Source organism: Triplophysa rosa, linkage group LG5, assembly GCF_024868665.1.
Source record: "Triplophysa rosa linkage group LG5, Trosa_1v2, whole genome shotgun sequence".
Lineage (NCBI taxonomy): Eukaryota > Metazoa > Chordata > Actinopteri > Cypriniformes > Nemacheilidae > Triplophysa > Triplophysa rosa.
In genome coordinates this window covers 17541914-17562925 of record NC_079894.1, presented here as the reverse complement: position 1 = coordinate 17562925, position 21012 = coordinate 17541914, and the positions used below count along the sequence as shown (strand labels likewise).

Here is a 21012-nt window from a genome sequence, read left to right as displayed (position 1 = left end):
CTGTTTTGTTCGGTCAGTTGAATGTGCTGCTGTTTTCTGCCAGTCGCTGCACAGATAGACCAAGAGAAAGACGAGCTGCGTCGGCAAAGCAAAACCTCACGCTCGCGGGGCTGTACCGGCAACACTTTTCTACTGCAAAAAAGCAATGGTTTATCTAAGCACCTGTGTGTGTGCACGCATGTTTGTTTGGCACTTGGCTGGTCCGGAACAACCAGCAGATTGATCGGTGTATAAGTGTTGCACGATAGACTGGTACTAGAAAAGTACCGCAATACCCTTCTGTTAAAACGATACCAATTTCTCATTTATTTGGTACCGGTACTTTAATTAAATGCATCCATTTGCGGCAGCCGTATGTGTGCGCGCATGTGCTCTCAGCGCTCTCTTCAGTCAGTGACCAAAAGCGGACCAAAAGAGCCAAAATTATCTGCTTGGCAAAGCATTTCACCAACAGACATTTCAACCCTGTTTAAAGAACTTTAAAAGTGACAGGTAGCGTATGTGAATGATAACAATAGCCTGAATTATGCTTTATGATTTATTTTGTGACAGGCCAACATTATTGATAATGCTTTACAACTAGGTTCCATTTCTAAACATTAGTTAGCTAACATGAACTAATAATGGGTACTAATACTAAAGGTTTCCAGACAATTTCAAAAGCATTTTGTTTCTTTTTGACAATATACGTGATCTTTTCCATTGACATGTTTGACGCCATTTCTGTAACCCACTTTTCAATTCTTGGCTCATTAATATTTTTCCAATTAAGAGCAATTATATGTTTAGCTTGTAAAATACACATGTCTATAAGTCTGACCTCTCTGCTTTTTAGAGGAGGGCTGATAGGATATATACCCAGGATAAAAAGCTTAGGATCCAGTGGTAATTTCTTTGATAACATTTGGTCAATCATATCGATAATATCTAGCCAAAAGGGTTTCACTTTCTCACATTCAGCATGTTCCTTATTAAATATCAAGATATACATGCAAAATTATCTTGTCAGTATGATGATGCTAATTTAATATCACTCAGCGGAAGACAATCTGAGACAGTCTTGTGCAAGCCAGCTCAAATAATCTAGGGCAAAACTAAAACCTAGTCAACTGTGATGAATGACTTGCAGATAAACTATTCTAAAATCTATTCTATATCATTAATGCATATCTATCTATCTATCTATCTATCTATCTATCTATCTATCTATCTATCTATCTATCTATCTATCTATCTATCTATCTATCTATCTATCTATCTATCTATCTCTATCTATCTATCCATCAATCAAACAGAATATATACACCATAAAAAATTAAGAGACCATTTCAAATTTTCATTTAATCAGCATAGATGTATTGTGGCCATTCCAGTCCAGTGTCTGTTGAATTTCAACAAAATCAAACCTCAGGAGTGACATAAAGTCATCCAACAGCAATATGAAAGACTGACAGCATGACAATACACATGAAAACTGTGATAAAATTGAGGTTATCACATTAAAAGATATATATTGTTTCTTTGTAGTTTGTTTTGTTGTAATTTTCCCCACCGTGGGTCTTTATTTTGATTTATTAAACATCTGAGTTTTGTACCGCTGCCTGCTTGTGGGTTCTCTCTCTCTTGGATGTTTTCCCAGTCATGACACCAAGCTGTTTGGTTATAGGAGAGACGGTTCTTGTTCGGGTCCCTAAAGGTTCTTCACAGGCTTGTTGTAGAATTTTAGTTCAGCAAGGAACTTTCTTTTTATCTGCAATCATTTATTACTATAGCCAAACATTTAAATCCATTTTTTATTTAGATTACAGTTAGTTTAACACACAGACCCACAAATAACGTAAACCAAACAATGCCTGTGATTGGTTACTATATTTTTACCGCAAAACATAGTAGAAAATTATTGTTGATCCAACTGAAATAGACCTAAATGTGATGCTACAAGTGTACTCCGTATGTGCATTTACTCAGATCATAATTAGTTCATTGTAGCTGTAATCTTAATCTAAATTATCTATGTAATTAACTATACAGCCCTATCGTATAGGCACAATAGTCAGGATCAAACAGACTACCGATCAGATAGACACAATGAGATTGTTGGATCTGCCTGTAGGAGGGCTGGAGTTCTGGAGGAGACCTCAGGCTGTAGATCTGCACAGCAAAAGGGTTTCAATGACACTCTTTGCTATTGGGGATATCACGCGTGACTTTGATGCAAGATAAAAAAAATAACCCTTAAGGTTGTTGATCCCATCGATTTAAAAAAGGACATTTACAATTTAAAATATTACCATGGGCAGTAAGAAAGCTGGAAGAAATATCTATTCATATCTAATATAATAAATAAAATCTAGATTCTAGAAGTAAAATATGACACAATACTTCATACTATATACAAAACACATCAACTACACTACAACTTATAGCCTACTTTTGCATGCAGTATTTTAAACCTGTTCCACATTCACTAAATTTAGTTGAATCTAATCTGCTATGTGTATTAAACATTAAGACACTGACATTAAAAAAAAACACACCAATATTTAGCATATTATTGATGATAAAAGATGTACTGAGAACGGAATATTGAGTGAATGAAAATGAAGGTTTGTGAATGTCCATGCAAATTGTTCTCAAGCAATTTTGTCAATAACAAATATCAAAATTTTAGGCATAGGAGTTGTGTTCCTCAGTTTTAGGTTGCTTTGGAGAAAAGCATCTGCTGGATGAAAAGACATACAATAAATAAATTAAAATGGCAATACCCCATTAATGCCTAAATGACTCTCATTTGTTTGTACATCATTTGTGCATATTTGGATGTTAATGGGATGCTGACGCCCATGATTAAAAATATGTTTAAAATGTTGACATCACTTGTTCACAAATGAATCAAAATGTTTCATGTGATCAGCAGTGCTTTGGAAGCTTACATTTGCATTAAAAAGCCATAAGAAACTGTAATGTAATCAGCAGGCCACTATATGAGCAAATATAGAGATATTACTGAATCTGCACTCAAAAATGAAAGGCTTCTATTTGCCTGCAGCGCCGTTTTATCCACAATTGTGAACAAAACCACACTAAACAAAGTTACACAGACTGTGCAAGCACATGGGGGAATACCACTGAGCACTGATTTGTGCACATAACTGCCAGCTACCGCAGCGGATAAGAGACACTCTCACGCTCCCGTTCCCTTTAAAATCTATTTTTTATATCAATGTGGTGTCAACACATGCATTTAAGCACGAATCATTTCATAAGGCACAACCCACAGCCTTATAATGAATATAATAAAGCCAAACAACAGAGACAACACTGCATCAATTACCATATGTGTCCTTTTGAAGTACATGTAAACATTTCATAAACTTATCACGATTACACAATCATGAGCAAACACTTAATCGTTGTACACTGTTTCCATTCCTCCACGCTTAAATGACTTGAGTCTCCATTGTGTCATCTTACCTAATTATCCACGATTAGCTTCAAACAGACACAGTTTTCTCATCAAACTCAAAACCAGCATGTCAGCAATTTTCCAGCCATATTTTCCAGATGATGACACTTACATTTGCCAAACTACTTTTGAGATCAAGTGAGAGCACCACAGAGAGACAAACAGTGTCAGCATGGAGGCAGTGTGTGTGCATGTTATTCAGCTATACAGACACGAATAGTGTCAGCATGGAGGCAGTGTGCTTCGTGTGTGTAGTAGGAGAACATCACAGCCGCTTCATTTCACACATTAGACCAAAGAGCATGTGGCAGAGCAGACAGCATTGTCCCTCTCTCACAGAAGCACAAATGGTGAGCAAACAATTGCCTACATTAGTAACATTGTTGTGTCTATAAATAAAAAACGCATCTATCTATCTATATCTATCTATCTATCTATCTATCTATCTATCTATCTATCTATCTATCTATCTATCTATCTATCTATCTATCTATCTATCTATCTATCTATCTATCTATCTATCTATCTATCTATCTATCTATCTATCACAACTCACATTGTGGAAGGCAACTGGCTCTCCTTTGAACATGTCTTGATATAACTCAGCTTTGACTCAAGGACTGACTCACAATAAAGCTATAGGCAATATATAGGTAAACTTGCGCATAAAATAAAAATAGAAATCTTAATACAGGCTACAGAAAGAAACTTACTAGTTGTGTTGTATTTGACGCCGTTGATGTACTCCGGACACGGTCGCTCTACTAAACGACCAGAGTTGCTTCTCGGCCAGCAAGTTCCGATCTCATCCGTGGTGGCGTTACAGTAGAGACCTTAAAACATGAATGAAAGAGATGTTCATCAACGCGCACTAAACATCACATTTACACATGGGTTAATAAAGGAGTAAAGTCCGCACCGTCGTAATTCAACAAACCGAATGATGAATTGTCGTATAAAGTGCTCTGTATAGCATCCAAAAGAGTACAGTTGGGCTCGCCGAACTCTTCGATGATGAACTGAAACAGAGTCGCGTCCATTATTGTAAAGGCGTTAAGTCGAACAGAAATGAGGATTTCGGTATGTTGAAACAAGAGTGAGTGAGTGAGTGAGTCTGCCTCCCTGTCAAATTGATACAGTTTCGCCTCTTCACTGATGACAAGGGCGCCCTGAGCGCGCGTCAAAGCGCGTAGACTGTGGCTCGTTCTGTGAGCGCGCCGATTAACACAATGATCGTGATGTCACGGGATCGAAGCGACGGCTTGAAATATTTCATAAGAGACTTTCTGTTGTTCTCCTTCCGTTGTTTTATAATCTTTTCGATGGACTATATGAAAACATTGGTTCAATATTTTATTTGAAGACACGCTCAAATGTTGAACTTACAGTTAATCATGTTAATTATATTCTTTATTAATTAACATTTTATCAATTATTTACAGTTTTTTTCAACTGCTAACAAGCATTGTTCAATACTGAAGCCACATTTTCAAAACTCTTCACACATTCAGCAAAACAGAAGTCTGTGCAGACCAAACTGTGAATCATTTCTCATTGCTTTCAGACAAAATGCATTCAGTGACCACATTTTTCAAAATTCATAAACACTTTTGTCATTCATACTCCACAACCTGAATAAAACACTATGAATTTACAGTACATTTTTCAAATGCTAACACACTGCAGTGCTTTCAATATTGTTAAAAACACTTTTACAGTTTTTCTTGATTGCTAACACACAATTCATGAAACAATTCACCATTTTCTGACAACTATAAACACATTCTCAGAACAATACACCAACTTGTGCAAACCTGCACGCAAAAACAGCCTCATTTTGCAAAGGTTTAACCATGTTCTCATTCAGAAAACACAAACACACAATATAATGAACTGAAGGGTCAAGATGTAAACTCAAATAACACATTTATCCATCAGTAAACATTCAGTGGCAAAACTGATGACACACCAATCAGAATCTCAGGATAATATCAATAGGAGCTCATCCTAGAATCATCTACTGGGCTTTATACTACTTACAGGAAACATACAGTATAATTACAGTACACACTTTATATTAGAGAAATGTCACTATTCTGTATCCAGTAAACTGTAGCACGTGTACACCCTTTTTTACCTGTCCTGTATTTGTGCAGAAAATAAGGAATACTTTTACGAAATTGGGCCAAAGGAGCAGAGGATGCCATATTTTTTTACATTGCCTCCTATTGACAAATCGCTTCACTGTATTGTTTCCTTTATCTTCTCTGTAAGTCGCCTGAATGCCTGGCATGACCAGTTTATATTGTTCTTCCTTTTTTCCTAAAGCTCATTCTTGCACTTTGCTCTATGTGCACTCTTTTATGTTGTATATTCTAATAAACACTAAGCTGTCCAATTATTCTTGAATCCCAATAAGAGGTATTAGAAACAGTGTTTTGAATTGATCTCACCAGTGTCTAAGACTATGTTGCAGTGTGGGTGATTTTGAGGGCTTGTGTGTCATGTCTGCGGGAAAAGTTTGGTTTTTCAGCCAGTTTGAATGGTTTTGAGAAGAGAGCTTAATTTTGACCCGAAAATAGGATGTTTGGGGAATTGGATGAGATGTTATGGATTTGTGTTTACTGTTTTGAGAATACGAGAATACATAATTTCAAGAAATGTGTTTAAGCAATCGAGAAAAACTGTAAAACAGAATGATGACAAATGCTATGCATTTCTGCAGTCATTATTTTACGTAACGTATAGACAATTTTAGCTGAAATCCTACTCAGGTGATCTGCTTTAGTCTCATTACCATGATTTACTGTATTTATAAAGGGGATAGCTTGGAACTTTGGTTAGGAAATATGGATCAAAGCAGAGTGGTTCAGAGGGGGAGAGTGCATGGAAGACAAAGGAGAGGAAGACCAAGACCAAGAGCTGTAATCTCTGATGAGATAAGAGCAACAATTATTGAGCATGTAGTAAATCATGATCTCTCTTTGAGAGAGGCTGGTCTAAGGGTGCAACCAAATCTGCCGCGTTCAACAGTTGCATCAATAGTACGAATTTTCCGACAAAACAACAGCTTTGAGACAAGCATCCTTTAATGATACTGTAACTGAATTAGACATTCCAGACGGTATTTTCCACGATGCATGGTCAGAGAAGACATCAGATGTGATGTTGATGAGAACTTGTGGCCAAATGTAAGAGAGAGAGAGGACTAGAACCCTCACTATACTTTTGTTGATGTGTTGAATTTATTTTCTGAATGAGAATTGTTGTCAGTGTTATGTTGGAATGAGCTTATTTTGAGACATAGATGAAGTGTTTTGTTGGTCTGCGTGAGTTTTAGAGGTGAGATGAACTGTTTGGCCAACAGTCATGTTGGTAATGCAGACTGTGTGAAGAGTTTTGAAAATGTGGCTTCAGTATTGAACAATGCTTGTTAGCAGTTGAAAAAAACTGTAACAGTAATCAAAATTGGAAAGTTCTGCTTACTTAAACCAAGAACCTCTTAAACTCAAAAAAATTCAGACAACGTGTTGCCTTCATTTTTTTGAGTATTGCCAACTTATCGAGGTTTACAGTAGGCAAGAAAAACCCTGACCCCTCAAATTATAAATACCACCTTTGTCCAACATCCCTTACAGAAAAGACACATGAATTTCACATGTTTTTTTTACATGTTTTTCGCATGTGATCACATGTATACAACATGTGTTTAACAAGTGCAAAAAACACATGTGAAATGTGTGTTTTTGGAACATTTTGGTCTGAATTCCATGTGAATTCCCATGTGAAACACATTGGATAACATGTAAAAACCCATGGGATGACATGTGCAAATGTGAAGAACATGTTATCACATGTGGAGACATGTCGCACATGTTATCCCATGGGTTTCACATGGGAATTCACATGGAATTACTGTGTCTTTTCTGTAAGGGATGGTTGCCGCTAAAATTCATGAGCCCCGGCCCCCATACACCCAGCATATAAAAACATGTTTAGTGGCCTCCTCACAAGATACCGTGACAATGGCCCTGGTGTCAAGTCCTCTTAGTGGAATTATTATTTCTAGGGATGAAACGTGATAATTATAGCAATTCAACAATGTCATAAAACAGGCTAAAATGTAAATAGTCCTATTTATGTTTTTCACTTAAGGTATTTACAACAGCTCAAGCAATCTTTTTCAAGTCCCCAAAGACCTATATAAATAATAACACATTTTGCAGTGTCTGATTGCACTTTTTAGCATCTCTGCAGATTTTTTCTTGTTACCCAAGTTCATTTGTTTCAACTTAAAGGTAATGATATGTATTATATTCTTGCTAGGTAAACAATAAAAATAACAGCAATGGCAGTACCAGTTCTTCAAGACTGATCCATACAAAAAAAGCAATTCATCGTTTCGCCTAATTCTGATATTAAATAAAGGCTGGATTACATTTCTAGACTTTTAAAATCGAAACCTATTTATAAATACCAGGGCATCACACACTTGCCAACATTATGAATGGCTACAGAAAACAAACTCGGCATGACTAAACGTTGGCAAGGTTTGTGCTTAATTTTCATTGGTTGTTAGCACATGACTTCTGCATCATACACTGTGAGCTTATCTAAAGAGTAGCTCACGTGTTAGAGCTTAGCACAATAAACACCAAGGTCACAAGTTCAATTCTCAGGGAGTACATGTGTTGATAAATTGTGAAGCCTGAATGCACTCACTGAGAGTCCCTTTGGATAAAATTATCTGCCACATCGAATACCGTGTGACTTTCTGTGAAATCTGTCAAGTCTGGCTGCCCAAAATCAACAAACTAGCTTTGACTCCCGGCAGACAGCAACTGCACATCAAAGCACAAGCTGAGACTAAAGTTGTGCAGTGCACTCCAGCAAATAATGTATGAGCTCTTCATCAACTTCTTTAATGGAATATGGCGTTGTACAGTATATGATCATCTTTCTCGGCAGCAGAGTAATTTATAGTAAAAACAGTGTAAACCGTTATAAGTCACTAAATAGACAGTCATTTCATTACTGCAACACTTGAGTAACTTTATTGAAATTCCTGTATGGCTCTATCTCAAAGATTACTAAGCAAGCTGAGTGACATCTTGATTAGTGCTATACACGATGACCTCTCTTTGAGTACACTACCTGTAGCCCACATGAAGGTCAGATTTGGAGTGCGGAGTGAATTTGGAAAGACAATCCACGCCAGTTTGTCCCCGTGGCATGCAATAAATTTCCTCCTATTGTACCAAGTTCCAATGGATAACACTGAAGAAGTCATCATGCCATTTCCTTTATGTAAGACCGCTTTCAAAGAGCAAAAGAAGCCCGAGCCGAGCTACAGAGAACAAATGTTACACCAGCGTTGCATAATTTAGGGGATCAAACGCTTGCAAATGTACGAGTGATCAGACAGCGTTTTTGAGAAAAAACGGTGGTGAGAAAAGGCATGTTCTTCTCTCACTGCTGCACCCTGAAAATAATAATAATAAATAATAATAATAACTGCAGTCAATCTATTTATTTTCTGTTATTTTTTGCCTTTTTGTATATTTACATTTACAGTTAGGAATTTAGCACACAATTTTATCTGAAGCATACTACAATAGTGAGGGAAAACATTTCATCTTAAGAAAGCAAATGTTTTAACAAATTAAAGGTGCCGTGTGACCTTTTTAGGAGGATCTATTGACAGAAATGTAATATAAAATATAATGTCTTCAGAGGTGTACTGTATAAGCTTAAGTTTAAGTTTACTTTATTTATATAGCACATTTACCACAGCCACAAGACTGACCAAAGTGCTTCACAGAGTACACAACATCATAAAAAAAGGTACAAAACAGATTAAAACAATGAACCCGAAGTAAAACACAAAAATATAATAGAAATAAGTAAAAATCTAATAGGCCAATGAAAACAGATGGGTTTTTAACCGAGCCTTAAAAATGGTTAGACTACGGGCCATTCGGATCTCCACTGGCAAGTCATTCCAGAGACGAGGCCCAATTACCGAGAAGGCCCGGTCACCTCTACGCTTAAGTCTGGAATGTGGAATTAAAAGAAGGTTCTGGTCACCAGACCTTAGACTTCTTGAGGGGATATATTGGTGTAGCAATTCAGATAGGTAACTGGGTGCTTGGTTGTGCAAAGATTTAAAAACAAACAATAAGATTTTAAAATGTATTTTAAATTGTACCGGCAGCCAATGAAGAAGGGCCTTTAAAAGCGGAGTAGCGTGATCCCTTTTTTTCTTTTTTAAAAGAAATCTAGAGGCAGCATTTTGGACCAGTTGAAGACGGGCAATTTGGGCTTTAGAAATGCCACAGTATAACGAGTTGCAATAGTCGAGCCGCGACATAATAAAAGCATGCACCGCCATCTCCAGTGTCTTATCAGTAAGGAAATGTTTAATTTTTGCAAGTATGCGTAACAGATGAAAGCTGGACCCAATTACAGTAGAAATTTGTTTATCAAACTTTAATGAGTCATCCAAAATAACACCCAGATTCCGTACCTGCAAGGACCTAAAGGCAGATATGGATCCAACGTCATAATTAAATGCTTTAGAATTTTCTGAAGAGCCAAAAACGATTACTTCAGTTTTTTCCTCATTTAAGGTTAGAAAATGTTGAGATAACCAGGATTTAACATCATCTAAACAGGCTGAGAGAGCAGTCATGGCCAGTGGATCATTTTTCCTAAAAGGTAAATAGATTTGAGTGTCATCGGCGTAACAGTGGAATGACACCCCGTGTTTTCTAAAAATAGATCCTAGACGTAACATATATAATAAAAAAAGGGAAGGGGACAAAATAGAACCTTGCGGGAGGCCACAGGGGAGAGAATCAGTGGAGGATAGAAATTCTCCTAGTCTAACCACATATTTCCTATCAGATAAAAATGAATGGAACCACTTTAGAACTGTGCCAGAGAGACCCACCCACGATTTAAGTCTATTTATTAAAACCGAGTGGTTAATGGTGTCGAAAGCAGCTGATAAATCTAAGAGAACGAGAACCACAGAGTCACCTGTGTCGGTGTATAAAGACCTTACATAATGAAGCATTATGTTCCGCCACCGTAGTGCTTTGAAAAGAGATTGAAACCCATATTCCTTGATGTGCTGTAGTCTTTTTGCCAAATAATTTTGTCAAATAAATACCTTAAAGGGATTGTTCACCCAAACATCTGTCACCATTTTCTCACCCTCTTGTCATTACATTAATTTTTTTTGTCCGTATTGTACCATAAACCACATATTTTGATGGTTTATGGAACCGGAAGGGTTTGGTATTGTGCAAGCATGCTTTACGGACGTCACTTTTGGCCTCTATTGTATATAGTATACAATTATATTTACTTAAATGTCATGGTTTGTTCTCATCACTTTTTGTGTTCAAACATAATGTACTACATGCAACAAAATGCACTTATTGTACTAATAGAGTTAAAACAGACTCCCCAACTCTCACCATCTAGTTGCAAGCAAAAACAGAATCTCAGTACACTGTTTTTGATGAGAATGCAATAATGGATAACAGTAAATAAACAATAGTAAAAACTGTATAATAAATCCTGGATGTGCTGCGGTTATTGAGGAAAATCAGACTCCCAGACGGCAAAATTAACCAATCAGAATCAAGTGTTCCAAAGAGCTGTGTAATGACTTCCTATTGATGTCTACTGTCACAGTGGCGGCTTAAATCTTGTGACCAACTCGCTAGGGCTGTTTAAAATGTGTCTATAGAATGTGTTAGCTTCTCTGATGTTTAATTCTGCTCTTTCAAGCATCTTTTCCTTCTGTGAAGCACATTCATTAGCACAAATACTCAAAGCTCCTTGACCTGTCCTTGCTCTGTTTCTTTTTAGGGAAGCACGCTGATCATTTTATTCCCACTTCTCGGCTAAAGCTGTATAGACAGATAAAGGCAAGGCTTGTCAAAATAGCTGAAATAGTGCGACTCGTAGATTCGTAGAATATCTCCATATTAAGATGAGCACAAATGAGTAAGTGTGTAATTACTCAGCTAAATGAAGGCTCACTACTAAGTGTGAATAACTTTATGCATTATCTGTGTAGTTAAAGGTCTTTGACTTTTAGGGGCGGTTTCCCGGACAGGGATTAGTTTAAACCAGGACTAGGCCTTGGTTAAATTAGGATATTTAAGTTGTTTTTAAAAACATACTTTACAAAAAACATTATTGGTGGGCAACTTGAGACAAAACAATCACACTGATATATTTTAAGATATGTCAGTGCAAGTTGTTTTCGATTAAAACACCATTGAAATTAGTCTGGGACTAGGCTTAAGCCCTGTGTAGGAAACCACCCCTTACAGTTAAAAATGACTTTACCTGTAATATTGTGCAGAGCAGAAAGAGCTTCACAGTACATCTGCAGCACTACAAACAGAGTGGATTCGCACAGAGCATAAGGCTGTAAGAGAAAACAGACACACAAGAAAATTGTGAATACTTGATGTGTGCATACACTAGCTTGAAAAGAAAGTTTTAAATACAAAGTCTGCAATTTCTTACTTAAATTCCTTTTGATGTTTTGTTTGTTTATTTTTATATTTTTAACTATCACTTTATCAAATAATATCAAAGATAACAATTTGTGCGCAACCCACATGATTTTCATCTATTGAAAAATGGGACATATACTAAAATGGAACATCCATTTATTTTATTCTATGAAATTTACTTATAAGGGGGAATCGTATTCACACGAACAACATGTAAGGGTGTTTTCACATTTTTCGTCATTCACATCGTTTTAAAAGAACCAAACCCAGTTCACTTAAAGTGATCCAAAAAGTGAACTAGCCGAATGTGATCTCAGTCCTTTTGGTGTTCACAACATAGTGGACTCAAAAGAGAACTCAGTCCTTTTTTGGTCCTCTTTGGAATTACAGTTTTTTTTACAATTGCTAGGACACATTTCTCCATACTTTGGTGACTTTTGCAAAACTCTTCACACAGTGAGCACAACAGTAGTATGTGTGAGCTAAACTGTGGATCATTTATCATTGCTTTGGCACAAAATGCATTCATTGACCACTTCTTTCAACTTTCATGAATTCTTTTCTCACTTAGACACAACAATTGCCAAAACTCAATACTCTTTTCAAAATTGTTAAACTTGAGTTCAAAACAATAACATAATACAAAACTGAATAAGACAGCAATTTTCTGTATTTCTACAATGATATTTGATTGAAATGTATTTTGATTCTAAAAATTAAATGCTATCAAAACAGTTGGACCAACCACGGATGATTCCAATTGTAGCTAAAGACGTACACATGTGTCACTCGTTTATGTAATTTCATTACCATCTATAAAAAAGAGGAGAAATGAGGAATCATTTGAATTATAACATAAACATGGACCAAGCCAGACATAGAGAAGTGGTTGAAAGAGGAAGAGGAATACGTATGCGTGTCAGGGCCGGGTTACGAACCCGGGACGTGTCGTAAAAAACCCGAGGATCTCCTCCCTGAGTCAGCTGAGGTACGTGAACCCACATTGCAGAAACGCACAAGAGACTGAGTTGAGGTGAAAATAAGAATAGTCTTTACGGTACATAAATCCTGGGTTGTTCACAGGAAGTCCATCAAAGATAATTCCAAAACGAAGAAAAAAAAGGCATACACAATAATCCCTTCCAACCGGTAAGTATCCTTGGCAAAATCCCAGATGCAAAATAGACAAAAAAATGTAACAAACAATAAGGGCACTAAGCCACAGGTTTCTATAACTTCAGCAAACATCAAGACTGAGCATTGAGCCAAACGAATGTATAGGCACACAATAAAACACACAGGTGATATCAATGTCCATTGATGATAGTGTCATCAGAAAGGAGCTGTGAGAGATCCTATCCTCTCTGGCTCCCTCTGCTGGGCTTGAGTCACTGTGACAGGACCTCCTCCTCTACGGCCGACTCCTGGCGGCCCGGGCAGAGACGATGGAAAGTCTTGATCAAGTCAGGGTCGAGAATGTGCCGTGTGGGCACCCATGAACGGTCCTCAGGACCGTATCCCTCCCAATCTACCAGATACTGAAAGCCAAGACCCCAGCGTCTGGAATCTAACAACCTCCATACAGTATATGTTGGACCACCCTTGATGATGCGAGGAGGCAGAGGGGCCGGCCCTGGAGGAGACAAGGGAGAGGTAAGTACAGGTTTCAATAGAGACACATGAAAGGTAGGTCTTACTCGCATCGATCTTGGCAGGAGAAGCTGATATGTGACAGGGTTGATGCGTCAGATGATTTTAAAGGGACCAATAAATCTAGGGGCAAGTTTCTTAGATTCAATTCTCAATGGTAGATCCTTAGTCGAGAGCCAGACCTTTTGTCCAACTCTGTAGAGGGGAACCCTTCTCCTTTTCTTGTCAGCATATTTCTTATAGTTGATAGCGGCATGCTTCAAGGCTATATATGGGCCCTTCTCCACGTTGCTCTGCACCTCTCCACAAACCTCTCGGCACTGGGAACTCCCACCTCTCTCTCCTGAATGAAGAATAATGGTGGGTCAAATCCAAACTGGCACTTGAAGGGGGATACGCCAGTGGATGAGCTGCGTAAAGTGTTGTGGGCCAGTTCTGCCCAGATCAGGAAACGGCTCCAAGAGGATGGTTGACGAGAAGCGAAGCAACGAAGGTATTTCTCTAGTTCCTGGTTAACCCGTTCTGTCTGGCCATTAGACTGGGGGTGGAAGCCTGAGGAGAAACTAACAGAAGAACCAAACAGAGACCAGAATGCTTTCCAATAACAAGACATAAACTGGGGGCCGCGATCGGAGACAATGTCCGAGGGAATTCCATGAATCCTTACTACCTGTTGAAGAATTATGTAGGCAGTCTCTTTAGCAGAGGGAAGTTTAGGTAGCGGGATGAAATGTGCGGCTTTAGAAAAGCGGTCAACCACCACCAGAACCACGGTGTTGCCCTCCAACATCGGCAAACCGGTGATGAAGTCCATGGATATGTGGGACCAGAGCCGTCGTGGGATGGGTAATGGGTGCAATAGACCGGCCGGACGCTGATTGGAAGCTTTCTGTCTAGCACAAACTGAACAGGCCTGAACGAAAGATCTGACGTCTTTGGATATCTCTGGCCACCAGAAGCGTCTGCGAATAAAGTCTAGGGTCCTATCTGTTCCTGAATGTACAGCGAGGAGAGAAGCATGTCCCCATTGAAGGACCTCAGCTCTTGTTTGTTTAGGTACAAACAGAGATCCTGGCGGCACCCCGTCAGGGGCTCTTACCCCCTGTAAGGCCTCTCGTACTGTGTCCTCAATGGAACGACGGGCTGGTGCTAGGATTTGTTCTCTGGGAATTATAAATTCCGGGGAGCTGTCCCTCTGGGAAGAATCATACTGTCGTGACAGCGCATCCGCCTTAATGTTCTTTGAACCTGGTCTGTAAGAGATCACAAAATTAAAACAAGTAAAAAATAGAGACCATGTGGCTTGTCGAGGGTTACGGAGTTTAGCTTGCTGTAAATAAGCCAAGTTTTTGTGGTCTGTCCAAACAACAAAAGGGTGTTTAGCCCCCTCGAGCCAGTGCCGCCACTCCTCGAGAGCCAGCTTTACTGCTAGGAGTTAAAGGTTGCCCACATCATAGTTCCTCTCCGCCACCGACAGTCTTCTGGAAAAGAATGCACAGGGATGAACTTTGTTATCTGCGACTGACCTCTGAGATAACACCGCCCCCACTGCTATTTCAGATGCATCCACTTCCACGATAAACGGCGTTTCAGTATCTGGGTGTACCAAGATGGGAGCAGAACAAAACAACCTCTTAAATTTGTCGAAACACTTGAGTGCTTCCTCCGTCCAGTGGATTCTAGTGGGTGATCCCTTAGTGAGGGTGCAAATGGGTGATGCGACAGTACTGAAATTTCGGATGAACTTTCTATAAAAGTTGGCAAAGCCAAGAAATCTCTGTACCTGTTTCAGAGTTTTGGGTAAGGGCCAGTCCATAACGGCAGATACCTTTTTGGGTTCCATCTGAATACAGTCTTGGGAAATCACATAAGAAAGAGACTTGGGACACATGGAATTCACATTTTTCAAGTTTGACGAAGAGTTGATTATCCAGTAGTCTCTGCAGGACATGTCTGACATGAAAAATGTGTTCATGTAGGGAATTTGAGAAGATTAAGATGTCATCTAAATAGACAAACACAAAATGATTCAAGAATTCTCTCAAAACATCATTAATGAGGGTCTGAAATACTGCTGGGGCATTAGCCAACCCAAAAGGCATCACCTGGTATTCCCAGTGACCATTGGAGGTACTGAATGCCATCTTCCATTCATCCCCCTCCTTTACACGCACCAGATTGTACGCACTACGTAGATCTAGTTTAGAAAAAACTCTGGCCTTTTGAAGCAGCTGAAATGCAGATGACATGAGTGGGATAGGGTAGCGATTCTTAACAGTGATCTTATTAAGGCCGCGATAGTCAATGCATGGTCTGAGACTGCCCTCTTTCTTAGTCACAAAAAAGAAACCAGCACTGGCTGGTGAGGTAGAGGGACGAATGAAATTGTTCCTCAAGGCTTCCTGGATGTATTCATTCATGGCCTTGGTTTCTGGGGCAGAAAGAGAGTATAGGTGTGTTCTTGGGGAAAGTGTACCAGGAAAGAGTTCAATCGCACAGTCGTACGATCTGTGGGGCGGTAAGTTGGTTGCACGTTGCTTGCTAAAGACTTCCTTTAGATCAGCATATTCAGGCAGTATCTGTGTCATCTCTGTGAGGTGGTTCTGCGGACTCACCTCTTTGACGACTGCCAGGAGCCCTCCGCTGTTAGTACGGCCGACGTCTGAGGAGAGACATGAGGCCTCACAGGCCGAACTCCATTGCACTAGCATGCCAGAAGTCAACGAGAAATGCAGGTTGTGCAGTCGTAGCCAGGGGTAACCTAAAATCAGAAGTTCTATAGGAGTGTTAATAAAAAAAAAGAAATTATCTCACTGTGCACAGAATTAATAGTCAATTGCAGAGGAACAGTCTTAAACTTGATTATTCCTGGACCTATGGGTCTACCGTCCAGGGCCTCCACTCTCCAAGGAGATGTACAAGTCTCATATGGAATGCCCATCTTCTGGGCTAGTTCAAAGTCTAAAAAATTCTCAGCTGCCCCTGAGTCCACAAAGGCTTCTAAAAATAACATGTCTCTCTTAGTCTCTCCCCAGGCCAGACTAGCTGTCAAGAGTAAGCGGGAATGGGGAGCGTTACACTGAGCAGTTCCGCTCGCTAGGGACCCCGCACTCCCTAACGAGCTTCGGTTTTTAGCGCCAGTTCTGGGCACAATAAGCGTGTATGACCCAATCCTCCACAATAGAAGCAACGGCCCTCTCTGAGACGTCTCTCTCTCTCTTTCAGTGACAAGCGAGTCCTGCCCAGTTGCATTGGTTCCTCCTCCGTTAGTTTGGTGGAGGAATAGCTCTTAGGAACATCTGGAGGAAACACGACATGTGTACCTTGCGAAGTTGCGCATTCCCTCCTCCTCTAACGAATTCGGCTGTCAATCCGAATGGCCAAGGTTATTAGCTCCTCCAAGTCGTTGCCCCAAGATCTACTGGCCAGTTCATCCTTAAGCTCCTCGGACAGCCCGTGGTAGAAGGTTGAGAGGAGAGCCTCTGAATCCCACCTGCTCTCTGAGGCCAGCGTACGAAAGTAAATAGCATAGTCAGCCACGGGTTGATGCTCCTGGCGTAAATCAAGAAGTCTCCTTCCTGCCTCACGCCCACTGACTGGATTCTCAAACACCTGTTCGAGTGAGTCTATGAATGTCTTGAGGTCCGAACAAATGGGAGATTTCTGTCTCCACAAAGTTGGGGCCCAATCCAAGGCCCGATCACTCAGGAGGGAGATGATGTAAGCAATCTTGGCAGTATCAGAAGGAAAAGCGGAGGGTTGTAACCCAAAGATGAGCGATACCTGGGTCAGGAAGCCTTTACACGCATTTGGTCTCCCATCATAGCGTTGAGGTGCTGGGATCTTGGGTTCATAAAGAACCGGGGGGGCTAGAGAGGGAGGATCTTGGGCTGGCACAATTTGGGGCAGCTGTGCCTGAAGTTGTTGCAGGGTCTCCCCAATTTGGGAAATGGCTTCGGTCAGTCTCTGAAGTTGGGCTTTGTGTGAACCTAGCAGGATCCCTTGCTGGCTGACGGCTCTGTGAATCTGTTTCGCCTCTGCTAGGTCCATCTTTATAGTGGCTCAGTCTTACTGTCAGGGCCGGGTTACGAACCCGGGACGTGGCGTAAAAAACCCGAGGATCTCCTCCCTGAGTCAGCTGAGGTACGTGAACCCACGTTGCAGAAATGCACAAGAGACTGAGTTGAGGTGAAAATAAGAATAGTCTTTACTGTACGTAAATCCTGGGTTGTTCACAGGAAGTCCATCAAAGATAATTCCAAAACAAAGAAAAAAAAGGCATACACAATAATCCCTTCCAACGGGTAAGTATCCTTGGCAAAATCCCAGATGCAAAATAGACAAAAAAAATGTAACACAAACAATAAGGGCACTAAGCCACAGGTTTCTATAACTTCAGCCAACATCAAGACTGAACATTGAGCCAAACGAATGTTGGCTTAATATAGGCACACAATAAAACACACAGGTGATATCAATGTCCATTGATGATAGTGTCATCAGAGAGGAGCTGTGAGAGCTCCTGTCCTCTCTGGCTCCCTCTGCTGGGCTTGAGTCACTGTGACAATGCGTGGTGGAAGAAGAAGAATAAGAGGAAGGTCAAGAGCTGTGGTCTCAGATGAGATCAGGGCAACTATAATTGATCATGTAATAAATCATGGTCTTTCAATGAGAGAGGCTGGTCTGAGAGTACAGTCAAATCTTCAATGCTCAACAGTGGCATCTATTGTTAGAGTTTTCTGGCGAAACAACAGGTAAGTTGTATTCTGAGAGAGCATATTTTCCAAACATACTTGTGTGTAATTGTTTATACATTTCTGCTTACTGTAGGACCCAACGGTTACCTCCCAATGGTGGGAGAGGCAAGATGCTCACTGGTGTACAGGAAACGGCAATCGCTGACATGGTCATTAGAAACAATGCCATCAAACTCACAGAAATTCGAGACAGTGTGTTAGCAGACAACATCACATTTGCAAATATTCACAGTATCAGCATAACAACTATTTCAAGAGTCCTGAAAAAACATCAGGTCAGGATGAAGCAATTGTACACTGTGCCTTTTGAGAGGAACTCTGACCAAGTCAAGCAACTCAGGAACCATAATGTCCAGGTAAAATGACCATAAAATACAGAACAGTTTTTTAAATGCACGCAAAGACATGTTTTAGGTGTAATATATATTAATGTACTGTAATATACTTATTCTTCTGTTGCCTTCTGGGTTACGTAATTTAGAGTCATGGAGATTGAAAGCAGGCAAACCCCACACGTTTTCATCTTTGTGGATGAGGCTGGTTTCAATTTAGCCAAAACACGGAGGCGAGGAAGGAACCTGATTGAGAAAAGAGCCACAATGGATGTCCCAGGCCAGAGGGGTACTAACATCACAATGTGTGCTGCAATATACACTAATGGACTGCTGTTACACAAACCACTAACTGGGCCATACAACACTGAGCGCCTTCTTTCATTCCTGGATGACCTCTATGGAAGGGTTCTGGTAGGTGAGGAAAGGGATGCAGTGAGGAGAAATCAGCCAACATTTATAATTGTATGGGACAATGTGGCATTTCATCACTCTCGTGCAGACACAGAGTGGTTTGCAGCCTATCCCAGGATGATGTCACATTTCCTCCCACCTTATTCTCCATTCCTCAACCCCATAGAGGAATTCTTTTCCTCGTGGAGGTGGAAGGTTTATGACCACCATCCCCATGATCAAATGTCCCTTCTGGACGCAATGAATGCGGGATGCCTGGACATCTCAGCAGAAGATTGCCAGGGATGGATCAGGCATGCCAAAATATTCTTTCCTAGGTTTATTGCCCTGGATGACATACGATGTGATGTGATGTGGATGAGAATGTGTGGCCAAATGCAGAGAATCTAGTTGACTAGCATTCCTACCATATCTGTGGATGGTGTGAATTTTTGTATTTGGCAATAACTTCTAAAAACAAATAAAAAAACATACAGCATCATGTCTGATTACTATAATTCCTGTAACATATAATGCAGTAAACACTAGAAAGGTGTTTTTCTTTTACAGAAAAATCTGTGTTTACCGTAACGCTACCTGTTGTTAGTGTATTTTAGGTCATTGTTTTATAGATGACCAAGTGTGTTTGTAGCCTGAGAACCTTTGCTAGTGTTATGAAAGAATGACCTGATTTGAGACATGAATGAAGTGTTTTGATAGTTTTAGTGAATTTTGAATGTGAAATTAACTGCTGTGCCAAGATGAAAGTTTGTTAGGAGAGCTGTGTGAAGAGTTTTGCAAAAAGTCACCAAAGTATGGAGAAATGTGTCCTAGCAATTGTAAAAAACTGTAAAGTGATCTCAGACCCTTTCCTGTTCACATCTTCATGAGAACTCCCCAGAAAACGCGAAACCAAACCAAAGCGAACTGAACCAGGACCTTACTGCTTTCAAATGTCAGGAATAAAGCGATCCATAAATGGACCCACAATCGAACCGTACTCAGACCACCTCTGGAGGTGGTCTGAGTATGGTTCACTTTTGGGGCCTTTTAGGGGGGTCTGAGATCACTTGGATTGTTCATATATACAAGCGGAAGTGCTCCGAGAGCGTTTGGAGGGCTCAAACGAACTAGGTGTGAAAATGCCCTAAGTGTCAGAACTGAAAAAGCCCTTGTTACTGAGATTACAACTGTTATTGACACCAGGCCCAGCGAACGCCAGGTTCTGGAATGCAACTATGGTTGAACACCGCCTCCACAGAAAGAATATCAATGACTACTTCTCTAGCCCCGCCCACTGGTTCACGCATGACAGAACTGAAGTAACACAAGTGGTGAGAAACCAGATAGAGCGGGCAAGCAGTTAAACAAACATGCAGTTAAAGATAGCTAAATATTGTGCCATCCCTAGTTGTGGAAGAATACAGTCGCTGCATAACCTTCCTTCGGATTCAGATATTAGGAATGCGTGATTAAAGTTTATTTTTAAAGACGTTCCAGCTCACGTGGGAAAAACATGGAGCGTTTGATCGTTTCATTTCTCCGAGGATTCCTTCGTGAACGCGATGGTGGAAAAGTGCTCTATGTGAGTAAAACATTTTTGTACCATGCGTCACTATTGCTTTGTTAGAGATCGCTTGATATGCCCACGGGATTAAGTTAGTATTACCTGTGGACACGTAACGTCAGTCATTTGTAATAATTGCAGAGGTTGTCTGTGATCTTAATCCCTTGCGAATCGGGATCGTGATTTGGCGGGCTCATATATAATTTATCAAGGTTTTATCCACCATTTGCGAATAATGGAGGCTGTTTTGAAATGTTTTGGTATTATTTCGGGTGCTGGGTCATATCCATAAATTACTGGGAGTCTC

At 40.1% G+C, this 21012-nt stretch overlaps 1 protein-coding gene across 2 annotated transcripts in view; it reads right to left on the bottom strand.

Moving 5' to 3' along the window:
* Positions 1-4640, bottom strand: part of LOC130554579 (corticotropin-releasing factor receptor 2) — a 60598-nt gene extending 55958 nt beyond the window's left edge. Inside the window, exons 1-2 of one of the 2 annotated variants that reach the window (XM_057334333.1) lie at positions 4386-4640; positions 4180-4299 (exon numbers count right to left, since the gene is read on the bottom strand). In XM_057334333.1, the coding sequence (XP_057190316.1) occupies positions 4180-4299; positions 4386-4506 (241 nt within the window). In that variant the 5' untranslated portion in view covers positions 4507-4640. The remainder of the gene's footprint in view (positions 1-4179; positions 4300-4385) is intronic. The other variant, XM_057334332.1, reaches the window with a different exon arrangement.
* Positions 4641-21012: the final 16372 nt, after the last annotated feature.